Here is a 14,224-nt window from a genome sequence, read left to right on the forward strand (position 1 = left end):
GTATATACCCAAAAAGAAATGAAAGACATTTGCACACTAATGTTCATAGTAACATTACCCACAATTGCCAAAAATGGAAGAAACCCAAATGTCCATCAACAGATGGATAAACAAAATGTGGTATATTCACACAATGAAATATTATTTGGCCATAAAAATAAGTTTCGATACATCCCACAACACAGATGAACCCAGAAGACATCATATTGCCTGAAATAAACCAGACACAAAGGGACAAATAAATACTGTATGATCTCATCTGTATGAAACAAGCAGAGTAAGCATATTAATGAAGCCAGAAACTAGAACACAGGTTAACAGTGGCCATGAAGGGAAGGGAACGGGAAGTTAATGTTTAGTTGGTATGGAGACTAAACTTTGTATGTGTAATTAGTACCACTGAATTGTATATCTGAAAAGGGAAAAAAAGGTAAAACTGAGGTTGCATATCATACACATGCCAAAAAAATCCACAGAACTACGCAACACAATGTAAACAGTGCACTAAAATTAATAGTATAATTATAGTATTTTTTCACAAATTGTAACAAAGTACCACATTAATGCAAAATGTTAACATAACAGAAAAACTACACAGAGTGGTTAAGAGGACTGTACTTTCTGTGTATTTCTGTAAACCTACAACTACTCTAATATAAAAGCAAAAAAGAAAATAACTGCAGGCAGATGGAGATAAAAGTCATGTGCAAATAACATAATATTGTCTCCAGAAATAGATTCTATCAACACACTTTTTAAAAGTTCCAAGTATGGAGAACTGATGGGTGCCGGGACACGGAAGACTGTTGGCTCCACAGAGGCGCCCACTTCTGAAGTGTAGGAGGCTGAAGAGGTAGCAGCCCCCACCCCCAAGCCTCTGTGCCTTAGCCCCAGTCCCCAGCTGGAGTCCCCAGCAGCTCAGTCCTGCAGAGAGTCTTGGGAGTCCATAGCTAAGCACCAGGAGCTGATCACTGTCTGCTGTGCCTGCCTGCAAGGCCCCGACATGGCTCAGGAGAAAATGGAGCTGGACTTTGAGCCTGACACATCTGATGGGGGCACCCTGAGGAAATCCAGCAGTGCTCCCCTGATCCATGGGCTCAGGGCTGTCCATGGACTCTACACATTTGTTTTTGATACTGTAAAGAACAAACTGGTCTTTCTTTTAAAAAAAAAAAGTTCCAAGTATGAATATTTATGCTATTCCTTTTTCAAAAATACCTAATTCCTGACCCCTTCCAACTAAAGAGCTTCTTACTCTTTAATATTTCTCTATTCTCTATTAGTTCATTCACAAGTATATTCCTGAAGCTTGAAATTCTGAAAACTACTACAAATAACAGCACTAGATCCATAGTAAACTTCTCATTTATTTTGTGACACCATCCATAAGAAAATACACTGACTTACAAAGCTAACATCAATGACTATTATATATAGTAAATGCTCAACAAAAAGTTGATAGCTAAATATAAAGTAGTCATGCACACACACACACTAAGGTTACTACTATACAATGATTTATCATTCTCTACAGTAGTCCATACCAATTAATTGTGACATTTCTGGTTCTACTTTACTAAATGACAAAAACTAATGAAATTCTGCCCCAGTACTTTGGGAAGAGCCATCTTTGGAATAAGTCCTCACTTTAATTTAGTAATTCTACTTTGTTCTAAATAAAAAATGATGAAAACGCTACACACAGCAGCACTATTCACAATTGCCAAAAAACAAAAGTAACTCAAATGTCTATCAACTGATGTATGGATAAACATCCTTGCAAGGAAATATTATTCAACTCTAAAAGCAATAAACTTCTTATACATGCAACATGGATGAACCTTGACATTACGTTGAATGAAATAAGCCAGACGCAAAAGGAAAAAATATTATATGATCTCACTGATAGGAAATAACTAAAATAAGTGAACTCACAGTCAGAATCTAGAGTACAGGTTACAAGGGGTTGTGGTGAGGGTAAGGAATGGGGAGTTAAGGCTTAAAATGTACACAGTTCCTATTTGAGTTTTGGTAATGGACAGTGGTGATGGTAGCACATTTTGACTGTAATCAACAGCAGTGAATTATATATTTGAGTGTGGTGAAAAGTGGAAATTTTAGGTAACATATGTCACTAGAATAAAAAAAAATTTAAATCCATGGAACAGCACCACACACATGATAAACCGTAAGTTAAACCATGGACTATTAGTTAATAGTACAATTATAAAAATGTGCTTTCATCAATTGCACCAAATGTATGATATCAACACAAGGAGTTAGTAATAGGGCAGTATATGGGAACCCTGTTTTTTATTCATAATTTTTCTGCAAACCCACTACTTTTTAAATTAACAACAAAAAAGAATGTCATCATTACAAAGGGCTCATATTTCCACCTCCCCTCCTAACCAAAAGTTATATAATAAGCTCTATCAAACACAACATATTTATAATTTTTCATAGTTGGCTATATCTATGAATTAAGACTAAAAGGACACTTAAATTTGATAGCTCTTTTAATTTTATAATTAACATATGCTGATTTTGATAAACCTATTTTGTATTCCTTACTTTACTTCTTGATCTCCTCTTGCCACCAACCAATTTCATGAATCGATTGTATTGCTCTTCCTGATTTGAGAGATCACGAATTTTTCTGATTTCTTCTTCTCTTTTCCTTCTCTCTTCTTCTTCAACCTGTTTTCTCTGATCCTCTTCTTTCTGTCTTTCCAATTCTTTTTGTTGTTGTAGTTTCTTCCATGCCTTTGTCTGCTGCTTCCTTAATGCCTGTTTAGCTTTAAAGGAAAGATATAGAAATGTGAGTATCTGTTACAGTTAGAATATTCTAGGGAATAAAAGAAAATAAGAACATTAAAGATTAGTCTCGTTATCATTACTTATTTACACATTTAAGTCTATGCTGTTTATACAGGATTGTCCTCCATTTCAGGGCCCGAATTCCCTGAATTCAAAACTTTCTGAATTAAGATTCAGAGTTTATACTGATATGACTCCAATGAAATTAATTTAACAGAAATGATCACCTGTAGTGCTAACTTTTTTGGCCGAATGTGTTTTTGTACTGGTTTTAACTTTTTGTTGTATAGTTTTCGTCTTAGTCAACTTTTCTTTGCTCTCCTTCATCACCTGCTGTTCTTTTTGTTGCCATTTTTTACTGGCTGACTGAAGGGCCAAAAGACGAAGTTGTAATTCAGATAGCTCCTCTTCATCTTCACCAAGTTTCTTAAAAAAAAAAGTTGCAATTTAAAGATTCCATTATTTGACCTTAAATATTTTACCAAGTCATGAACTTTTTTTAATAAGATCTGAGTTTAAAGTGTTAGTTTTAAATATTTAAAAGACTAATAGAGATAAAATAAGGAAACTAACTTACCTACCTGGTCTAACACACCAAATTCAGTCCCTATAATACACACAGATGACCAATCTGTGTAGAGTTGAGTATGTGTATATGTAGGGTTGGAAGCAGAGAGAGTTCAAATGATGAAATAGGATGATGCAGAAAAGTAAGATTAAGAGTTAAGAGATTAGCATTTAACTCCTTTCCCAATCTAAAATGAAGAAAAATCTGATGGTGGTGAAAGTGAACAGAAATCAAGAGCCCAGAAGAAGTAAGGAATGAAGAATTAAGTAAAAGAATTAAGACTACTTGTATCCCACTTATATACCATCATCACTGTTGCTAGTCTACAGCCAAAATTCTTGCTGATGGTGAGAGCTGGCAATTGTGATTTGTTGGGAAGGCTAGATGGAAGGGATGAATAGATTCCTACTACATATTTCTCTATGACTGATGTCACATCTTTTGATGGCAATTTATAATGACACAACTGGCAGTATTATCAGAAACATGTACAATTACAACTGAAAACTATAGCAGATAGATAGAGGAAAGGTATAAATAAACTCACAAAATTATTTTCCTTAATGAAATGATTAGATTCCATAATCATGCAATTTACTACTAGCCTCACAAGTAAAACAGAGATCAGGTACGATGAATGTCAAGATTCACACTGGCAAAATGTCTTTTTCTATTTATTTTCAATTCTTTACATTATTGTTGAATGAAAAGAATTTGTAGAGACTAGTTTATGTTAAACATTGTTTTCAGAGGTACAGATAATTATTTATCTGAATATTTAAAATACTTTGAATGCCTAAAAGACTTCAGGGGAGCTAAAACAGGAAAATAAGTTAAAAGCATATGTTTGGAAACTATTTTCAGACTAAATAAACCTATTAATTTTTTCATTGTTTTTGAGATAATTTTTAAAAATTAATCTATTCTCCATTTTTCTTTTTTAGCTAAAGTATAACAGTGAAATGTCAGGCTACCTAAGCAGAAATGCTTAACTGGAGCCCACGGAATTGGGGGGCTGGGGGGGGGGGGAGGCAGGAGAAAGGGAGAGCCAAGGAGGAGAGAAAAATATTCCTTGGTCTCCCTATCCTTAAAGTAAATGCAAAATTGTGTGTTACTCTTATGTGGGTGGGTGGGTGTGTATGGCGGGAGAGGGAGAGAAACAGTCAAGAGAGTCTAAGATTCCAAAAGGGGCCCACTTACCTATTTTTTCTTATAGGTGAATTGTAATTAAATTCTTTCTAAAATCTAATTAAATTATTTGCATGCTTAGGGACAAAATACTGCATCCTACCTACGGTTTTCATCTTAATATGAACTAGTATAAATCCCTAATTGAACTACTAACACATACCTCACTACTTCAGTTTACCAAAACCAGAATATAGTTACCCTTTCCGCTGTTGGGAAATATATATAAACAATGAGTTTTAAAGTTCTCATGATTCTTTTTAATCTAAATCACTTGAACATACCAAATCCTAATGCTTGGCACTGTAGTTCTAGTGCTGTGCTATTCAATATAGCAGCAGCAAGTCATATGTGGTAATTTAAATCTAACCAAAATTTTAAAAAACTAAAATTTTAGTTCCTCAGTTACACTAGCCACATTTCCCATGCTTGATAGCCACTTGTGGCTAATAACTACCATACTGGAGAGGACAGAAATAAAACATTTCCACCATCATAGAAAATCATATTAGACCGTGTTGATATGGAGTTTAAAATAAAACTATCATTATTGTTCCACTGAGAATTAAAATTCTATTATGTTCTACAAGATCAAAATAAGCAATTGCTTATTTTTAGATCAAAATAAGCAATTGCTTCTGTCCCACAACTATATGCTACTTGAACAAAGAGAGTAAACTAAGTCAAAGAACCTCATTCAGCAACTTGCTCTGACATGTTTAATTCCTGTGTGACTTTAGGTAAGTCACTTAATCTACTAAATGAATCTTACTTCATAAGCAAAACATAAATATCAATTTACTTGTATCAAGGGCTTATTGTTAAAAAAAGGGGGGGGGTTATTCTAAAGATTTTTTTAAAATTATAAAGACAGATAAAGATATATGTCTGATACATCATCACTCCTAAATTCCAGATCGTCTTTTTCCTAAAGCTCTTTGAAATATTTCCATTGTAAAAACTAACAAATTTCAATAGAAGAAACTGCAGATATTCCAGATCTCTTATTCAAGAAAGAGAAGGCTTCGTTACTGAGTGCCTATCACATGTCAGATGCAGTACTTGATGCTTCTGTACTTCATCCTATAGAAACCTCACAATAACCCAGAGAACAGATGCTATTAGACTCACTTTATAGAAGAGAAAAAAAGCAAGCAAAAGCTAACTATCTTACATAAGGTCACTCAGTTAATTGAGAAGAAGAACTAGAATTGGATACCAGGTCAAGGTCTACCTAAAGCCAAGTTTGCCCTTATAGAATAATCACCAAAAAATTTAAAAAGAAGACAGCCTCTGAAACAAAATAAAAAGTTACACACACACACAAAACCAATAAACAAAAAGATCATTTATGGATATATATAAAACTTCATTAAACATAATTTACAGAACCCAGCAGAAAGCCTCCAAGACATCTCTCTAGAGTTTCTTATTTTTAAAGCTTAAGCCCATATGATTGGGTGGCAATGATGAAAGAAAATGAGTGGAAAACATGACAGAATTTCCCTTTCAAAAGATAAAGCAAAGCAGCACAAAAAGAGTCTTACAGAGAGATCCAATCCCACAAAGCAACAGCTTACCTTTTCAGATAGAATATCTGAGGTACTAATTCTTCTTGTTAAATTTTGTTCTTTATCTTCTAATCCTTTAAAATAAAATAGCATCTTTTGAATACTCTAAAAGATAGCCACAATCTTAAATATAATAATGCTATATGATATTTAATAGTAATTATTTTAAAGGGTCTCATTAAAGTGTCGCATTTCCTCAATCACTCAACCAAAAGGGAAAAAGGTTGGAGGAAATGAAAATCTGACCAAATTTCTCCTCATTCATCTTTATTACTGAAAGTTAATGAGGCAAAATGATTCAAAATATTAAATAATAAAAAGAAACTACACTTTGATAAAATGACTTCTGAACTAAAAATAATTATTTCAAAAAAAGGACAGAAATTATAGAGTGGACAGACAAGAAAAAAAGTTTCATTACCAAATAGATAATCCACAATACTAGAATAAAATCCTGATTAAATCAGACTTCTCTAAAGTTGAAATGAATTCAAAGTTTGGAGAATGTATTAGAAATTTATGCTTTAAAAAAAAGTCCTCTATCTACAAAAGCATCAGCAAAGGTAGTTCAAATATCAACAAAATTAAGACTATTCATACATCACCACATTTTACCAGAATTCTATCACACTTGGCCCAGATTTCTGATTAAGTAGTGTATAAAACCTTTATATTTAAATATTAACTAATCTACAAGAGCTGTACAAACCACACGATAAAGTTATAATACATTTACAACAGTATTGGATAGTTACTTTTGTAATTGAGACAGATAAAGTTAAAAACTCAGAGAACTGTATCTCAAGATGACACAAATGAAGCTGCAAAATTAGGATTCAAATCAGTTATATACTACAAGTCTAGAGTTATTTCCACAATACCACATCTGCCAGTGTTCCAAACACCCAAATCTGATTGTTCAAGTAGTCCTATTGGTGAAATAATAGGTGACTTATTCAAAGAATAGAAAAATTACTAATCAAGCACCCTAGACAAAGTAAAAAGGCAACCACTGAATTTTGAGGTGGGTCAGTTCTGCTACAAGGCCTGTTTTCAAAACATAAATTTACTGCAATGTGATTGATATACTAAATAAATTGAACATAGCACAAATCTCATGTTTGCTCATGTGCTATTTCATACTTGAGAAATGCTAAAAGAATGCAAAATCTGCACACAGGTGAACTGGGCCATGAAGGAATACACAAAACGCACATACATCAAACATTTACCCATTACTTTAAATGTGTATTATGAGTGATACCCATCCACATCTGTTGTCATAACTTACTAGCTGATTTCAGATAACCCTCTTCCACCACTTTGTAATAACTCCTAAGCTGCAACCCTTCCAGGTCCACAAGCACATTTTAGGTCTTTTTCAAGGTGAAAAATTACACATTAAAGTATTTCATGTATTTTTAAAAAATACACTTACCATGTATAAAACTGCACTACCATTTTTATTAGGTTCCTGTCTTTTTTTTAATATGCCACTGACAAGGTTTCTTTTTTTTCCATTGTATAAGTTTTGTTTTTGGTTCTTTTTAAATCTTTATTGGAGTAGTTGTGAGCTTACAAAACAATCATGCATAGCAGGCAGAATTCCCATGTCACCCCACCACCAACACTTGGTATTGTGGTGGAACATTTGTTAAAATTATGGAAGAACATCATCAAAATATTACTGTTACCAAGGGCCAAAGCTTATATTTGTTTTTTGTTTTTTTCCATAAACCAACCTATTATTACCACCATGTATCAGTATTGTACACACTTGTCATAGTTCATGAGAGAATGCTGTCATATTTGTACTGTAAACCAGTCCATCATCCACCCCATGGTTCACTGTATTATACATTTCCATGCCTTGTATATTCCATCCAAAGTGTATACTCAGTGGCTCTCTGTTTCATCAGAGTTGTGCTGTCATCACCTCAGTCAATTTTAGAACATCTTCCTTACTCCAATAGAAATAAATCCCATAATGACCCTTTACTGACCCTTAGCACTGACATAGTGCCACTGATGCAAGAATACTATATCAATGTAAGAATATTGCTGGTAACTATTGTCTGTACATTACATTAATTGTATTTTCCCATGTATCACCATATTCTTAACACCCTGTAATAGTAACACACATTTATTCTAATTAATAGAATAATATTCTTGTGTTTGTACTATTAACTACAATCCTCATCCATCACTCAGTTCACTATGTTATACTGACAAGGTTTTTGAGGATTCTGCCCGTACCTCTATTTTCCCTATAAGCCCTGTGGTTTTTATTATGCATTTTGCAAAGTGTGATTTTTAGGAATACCTATGTCACATTACAGAAGAAGTGACTGAACTTAAAGAATCACCAGAACAGTAGTAACTATTAAAAGATTTAAGGGGTGGGGCAGAATTAGACATAAACAGCCATCCAATAATAAACATAGAAAGCATTAAACTTATCCCCTACGTGAGAAACTTATGAGCTTCATTAGGTCACAAGAAAACTATTAGTTGACTAGGATCTCTCTTGTCTATAAAAGATGTCAGCACCTCCCTTTAAGGCAGAATAGAGGCAAGTATCCAGGTCCATTATGAGCACAAGGCTACCAAAAAAAACAAGCATTAAGTCATAAATTTAAGACAATAAATCTGGCTTTATGCAAAGATTATAAATGCAGATTATTGTTTCACTGACCACACATATAGTTGGGTATTGCCCTACCATTGTCATAGCTCTCTAAAATAAAATTACTTCAATTCTTAAGTCAAAATCTCCAAAATAAAATTGGTCTCGTGTAGTCAAGTAGTGTTTAAAAAATTAACTGAAATTTTAAACTGATTTTAGAATTATCAGTATATACACAGTAGTTAAAACCATAATAATAAACTAGAACACCTCAGAGAATGGAACACCTTGGATATTAACATTTAAGAAGTTACAAAAGGGGAAGCAGATGTGGCTCAAGCAAGCAGTCTCCTGCCTTCCACATGGTAGGTCCCAAGTGCCTCCTAAAGAAGACAGCAAGCTGGTGCAAGGGGCAGGTGCAGCAAGCTGATGCAACAAGAGACACAAGAAGAAAAGCATAATGAGAGACACAATAAGGCAGGCAACGGAGGTTCCCAGTGCCTCCTGAAGAGGATGAGCAAAACAGCAACCTGACATGAAAGGCAAGTGTAGCAAGCTAACACAACAAGATGACACAACAAGAAACGGGGGAAGAAAAACATAATGAAAGTACAACAAAGCAGGGAGCAGAGGTGGCTCAAGTGACTGGGTGCCACCCTCCCACATCAGAGGTCCCAGATTCAGTTCCTGGTGCCTCCAAAAGAAACAAGGAAGATGAAGAGACAGAGCAAGGGCAAACAACAAGGGGTGGGGAGAAATAAATAAAATAAACCTTAATAAAAAGGTACAAAAGTAGTTAATTTTTGAAAAAGAAAAGGGAAAATCAGTAAGGTGAAAAAGTCCAGATCTGTATGGTATCACAGAAACCAAAAACTTTCAAAGGATAAAAGCAACACTGAATGCAGTGGGGATATCTATCACATGTAGATTATCCTCACTGCTACAGCTAGAGCAATTTTTTAAAATTATAAAACAGAGTACGTCAGTCCTTTACTCAAAACCCTTCATTAGCATCCCATTTCACTCAGGAAAAAAACCAAAGTTCTAATAAGGCTCTATGTGATATGTCCCTTCCAACTTAATTTCTCCCACTACTCATCCCCCTCACTCTCTCTTCTTCAGAATAGTCCTTGTTATTCCTCAATTATGTCTGACAACCTTCTGATTCAGGATCGTAAGTCTAGTTCAGTGATTCTCAAACTTCAGCATGCATCACAATCAGCAGGAAGGATCTGGGGTAGGAACTGGGGTAGGGTAGAACTTGTATTTCTACCAAGTTTCCAGATATGGTCCAGGAACCAAACTTTGAAAATCACTGTCTTGGCTATCCTTTTGCCTAGTAATCCCATGTCCCAGATATCCATTTGGCTATACCCTCACTGCCTTCCAAGTCTTTGTTTAAATTTCACCATCAAACTGACGTCTCTATTCTGACCATCCTATCCTTTCTCTCTTTCCATAATAGTATTTTTTTTTCTAACACAACAGATAATTTACTTATGCTTACTATTTCCTTCTACAATTTAATCCCATCAAGGCATAAATTTTATTGCCTATTTTGTTCATTTCATATATTCCCAAGAGCCTATAATAAAGTGCTCGATTAATTTTTATTGAATGAATGAATGAAATGAAAAAATGTCCATTGATTTTGCGATTAGGTCATAAGTAACAATACTATGAGTAGTTTTAGTATAGTACTGGGGGTATAAAATCAGACTTTACTGGGTTAATGAAGGAATGAGAGACAAAGTAAAGAGTCAGTAGATACTAACCTTTCCAGAAGTCTATTTGAAGAGGAGAAATACTTCATAAAAGTAAAGGGAGAATGAAGGATTGGGGGGGAGCGTAAATTTTCAGATGGAAAACTCAAATATACCTAAAAGAAGCTCCTAAAGAGGAAGTGGTTAAAAAAATAAAGGGGGACAGATATGGCTCAAGAATATGTAGGAACTTTAATTAACTTGACTATAAAAGTGTGAAAGTGCATAGAGTTGATGGTAACACATTATAGTGAGTAGCAACTGGTTTATAAATGGGACTGTAGCTGAAAATGGTGGTCTGGGGAAGTAAATGTCAATAGAAAGAAAGCTGAAAAATAATCTAGGGACTGAATAACACAGTGAACCCAGAAGGACTGTGGTTGAGGGTACAAATGCAAGAGAGTCCTTCTGTGAGCTAGAGCAGATGTACATCACTATTGTAAGATGATGAGAATATGGAGGATGGGAAAAGTCTAACTGGTGTGACTTATATACTGTGGTTAACAGCAATACTATAATATTCTTGCCTCACTGCCAAAGATGTACTATGTTGATAACAGAGGTGTACGGAAAAAGTATGCCAAACGTACGCTATGGATCATGGCTGGTGGTAATGGTTTGATGATGATGTCTCATAATCTGTAACAAATGTTCCACCATAGTGAATGGGTGGTGTATGAGAAATTTACACATCTGTATGATTGTTTTGCAAGTTCACCACTTCTGTAACAAAAATATATTTAAAAAAAAAATAATGTGAGTTGAGGGAAAAAATACAACAAATGTAAGATAAGGACTCTAGTTGCCCCCTAAAGAAGACAAAACAAACAAGCAGACAACAAGGAAACATCAAGCTAAAACAATAAGTATACACTGGGCAAAAACAATGAGCAGTCAACAAGCAAAAAAACCCAAAAAGCAAGATGAGTACACAACAAGCAGACAACAAGCAAAAACAAATAAGCAGGGAAGCGGACTTGGCCCAGTGGTTAGGGCATCCATCTACCACATAGGAGGTCCGTGGTTCAAACGTCAGGCTTCCTTGACCCGTGTGGAGCTGGCCTACGCGCAGTGCTGATGCGCACAAGGAGTGCCATGCCACGCAGGGGTGTCCCCCGCGTAGGGGAGCCCCACGCACAAGGAGTGTGCCCTGTAAGGAGAACTGCCCAGTGTGAAAGAAAGTGCAGCCTGCCCAGGAATGGTGCCACACACAGGGAGAGCTGACACAACAAGATGACACAACAAAAGAAACACAGATTCCCAGGCTGCTGACAACAGAAGCGGACAAAGAAGACGACGCAGCAAATAGACACAGAAACAGACAACCAGGTGGGGCAAAGGGGAGAGAAATAAATAAATAAATAAATCTTTTTAAAAAAAAAACAAATAAGCAGGGAGCAGATGTGGCTCAAGCAGCTGAGTGCCCACCTCCCATATGGGAGGTCCCGGGTTTGGTTCCCAGTGCCTCCTAAAGAAAAAACAGACAGACAACAAGCAGACAATGAGCAAAAACCAATGAGCAGAAACAACAAGCAAACAGACCAGGGAGCCATCTCAGTGGGGGGAAAAAAAAGTAAAGCAGAATAAACGACAGACAGAACAAAGTCCCAGAGAAGTCATGGACCAGAAACACAGGTCCAAAGAAGTGCCCACAAACAAAAGAGGATCACCACATCCTCAGAGTAGAAGAATGGAAGTGAAAACTAAATGGATATAAGTTTGTGGCCAGAAGTAAAAAGTTGAAAGTGAGATCACTTAAAGTGGGAGGTAAGCTAAGCTCATACACTGACAATAAAGGATAAGGGTTAAATAAAAGGCTTGAAAAAACTTTAAGCTTGACAGCAGAGCTCAGAGTATTGCTGAGGTTTTGGTGGGGAAGGGGTAGAGAGAGATAAGGAAGAGGGCGGGAGAGACAATATTTTATAGAATTTGAATCAGATGAAATTGTTAGCTTTCCTCCAATCCCTCTTCTAAGCTGTTGCCAGCTATTTTTCTAAAACACACATCTGATCACTCCATTTTCTTATTTAAAAATATTTTATGGCAGTCCAATGTTTAAAGAACATAATCCAAATTCCTTAGCATGACATTCAAGGCTCTTCCCAATCCAACCCCAACCTATCCTTTTATAAATTCATATCCAATTATCCCCAGAAACATTCTATACATCCCACATTGCACCCTCACTCTCAATAGTCCTAAAAAGCACTCTGTGATTCTGTGTTTACTTGATTCCATGACTTCCCAAGTAGAAAAGATTCATTTTTCAAGACAAATCAAACATTCTCATCTCTATGAAAACTCTCTAAATTTACGTGAGAATATTTGATCCTTACTCTGTTTTTTTGCAGACTGTACAAGCAGAAACAACAACAAATAAGAAAAATCAGACTCACAAGACTTGATATTGGAAATTCGCAGAGGAGAAACAAACAAAAAAATCTTTTTAATGTGCCTAAATAAATAAAAAGAAGTCTGAAAGCAGGGAATAGAAAAAACTGAAAAGAAAACCATGGTGATCTGAAAAATAAAATAAAAATGAAATGCTAAAATAAAAACTAATTGAAATTTAAAACTCAAATGGTGGCTCTAAGGCAGATCAGATCCTACTGAAGTGAAATGAAACAAACCTCAGGGAAAATTATCTAGAATGCAGGACAGAGATTCGAAGAGATAGAGAATTAGGGAAATTAAGAGACATGGAAGAAAAAGTGAGATATCCTAACATATATCTAGAGAGAGTTCCGGGGGGGGGGGGGGGGGGGGGTTGAATACAGCAATATTTGAAGAGATGATAGAATTTTTTAAAACCAATGAAAGACACCAATCTAGATTCAAGAAGCACAATAAATTCCAAACTGGACAAGTGAAAAGAAATTTAGTAACAACACATCATAGCTAAAATACTAAATATCAAAAGCAAAAACCAAAGAAAAAAAGACAGATTACCTTTAAGTTAGAGACTAACTTTATAAGAGGGAGAACTGGGAAACAGATGTGGATCAACCAATTGGGCTCTTGTCTACCATATAGGAGGCCCAGGGTTCGATGCCCAGGGCCTCCTGGTGAGGGTAAGCTGGCCCACACTGAGTGCTGGCCCACGCTGGAATGCCACCCCGTGCAGGAATGTCCCCTGCGTGGGAATGCCGCCCAGCATGAGAAAGCCACCTCACGCAGGAGTGCCAGCCGACAGAGAACTGGCGCAGCAAGATGACGCAACAAGAGACACAGAGGAGAGAATATAAGAAGATGTAGCAGAACAGGGAGTTGAGGTGGCGTAAGAGAGTAATTGCCTCTCTCCCACTCCAGAAGGTCCCAGGATCAGTTCCCGGAGCCACCTAATGAGAATACAAGCAGACACAGAAGAACACACAGCAAATGGACACAGAGAGCAGACAACTGGAGGAATTGGGGAGGAATAAAATAAATCTTTAAAAAAAAAAAAGGAGGGAGAACTGATACAGTTTTCCAACCAACAGACTCTCACTAAAGGAAACTGTAAAGAATGGATTTTAACCATAAGAAATTTAAAACATAAGGAAGAATGAATAGAGACAATGCTAAATATATGAGCAATGCTAAGTAAACATTTTTCCTAGTAGTTCAGGGAAAGATGTGCTGATTAACTTTAAACATTGATAAGAATTCACATTACAATTTCTAGTTACCAAGATAATAAAAAACT

General features: G+C 35.7%; 1 protein-coding gene across 1 annotated transcript in view; it reads right to left on the reverse strand.

Annotated features, from left to right (window-relative positions):
- ZFC3H1 (zinc finger C3H1-type containing) overlaps positions 1-14,224 on the reverse strand; it is a 62,180-nt gene that overhangs the window by 39,246 nt on the left and 8,710 nt on the right. Inside the window, exons 3-5 of the mRNA XM_004462014.4 lie at positions 6,157-6,221; positions 3,048-3,246; positions 2,575-2,798 (exon numbers count right to left, since the gene is read on the reverse strand). Coding sequence (XP_004462071.1) covers positions 2,575-2,798; positions 3,048-3,246; positions 6,157-6,221 — 488 coding nt within the window. The remainder of the gene's footprint in view (positions 1-2,574; positions 2,799-3,047; positions 3,247-6,156; positions 6,222-14,224) is intronic.

The sequence above is a fragment of the Dasypus novemcinctus genome, chromosome 12, assembly GCF_030445035.2.
Source record: "Dasypus novemcinctus isolate mDasNov1 chromosome 12, mDasNov1.1.hap2, whole genome shotgun sequence".
In the NCBI taxonomy this organism is placed as follows: domain Eukaryota; kingdom Metazoa; phylum Chordata; class Mammalia; order Cingulata; family Dasypodidae; genus Dasypus; species Dasypus novemcinctus.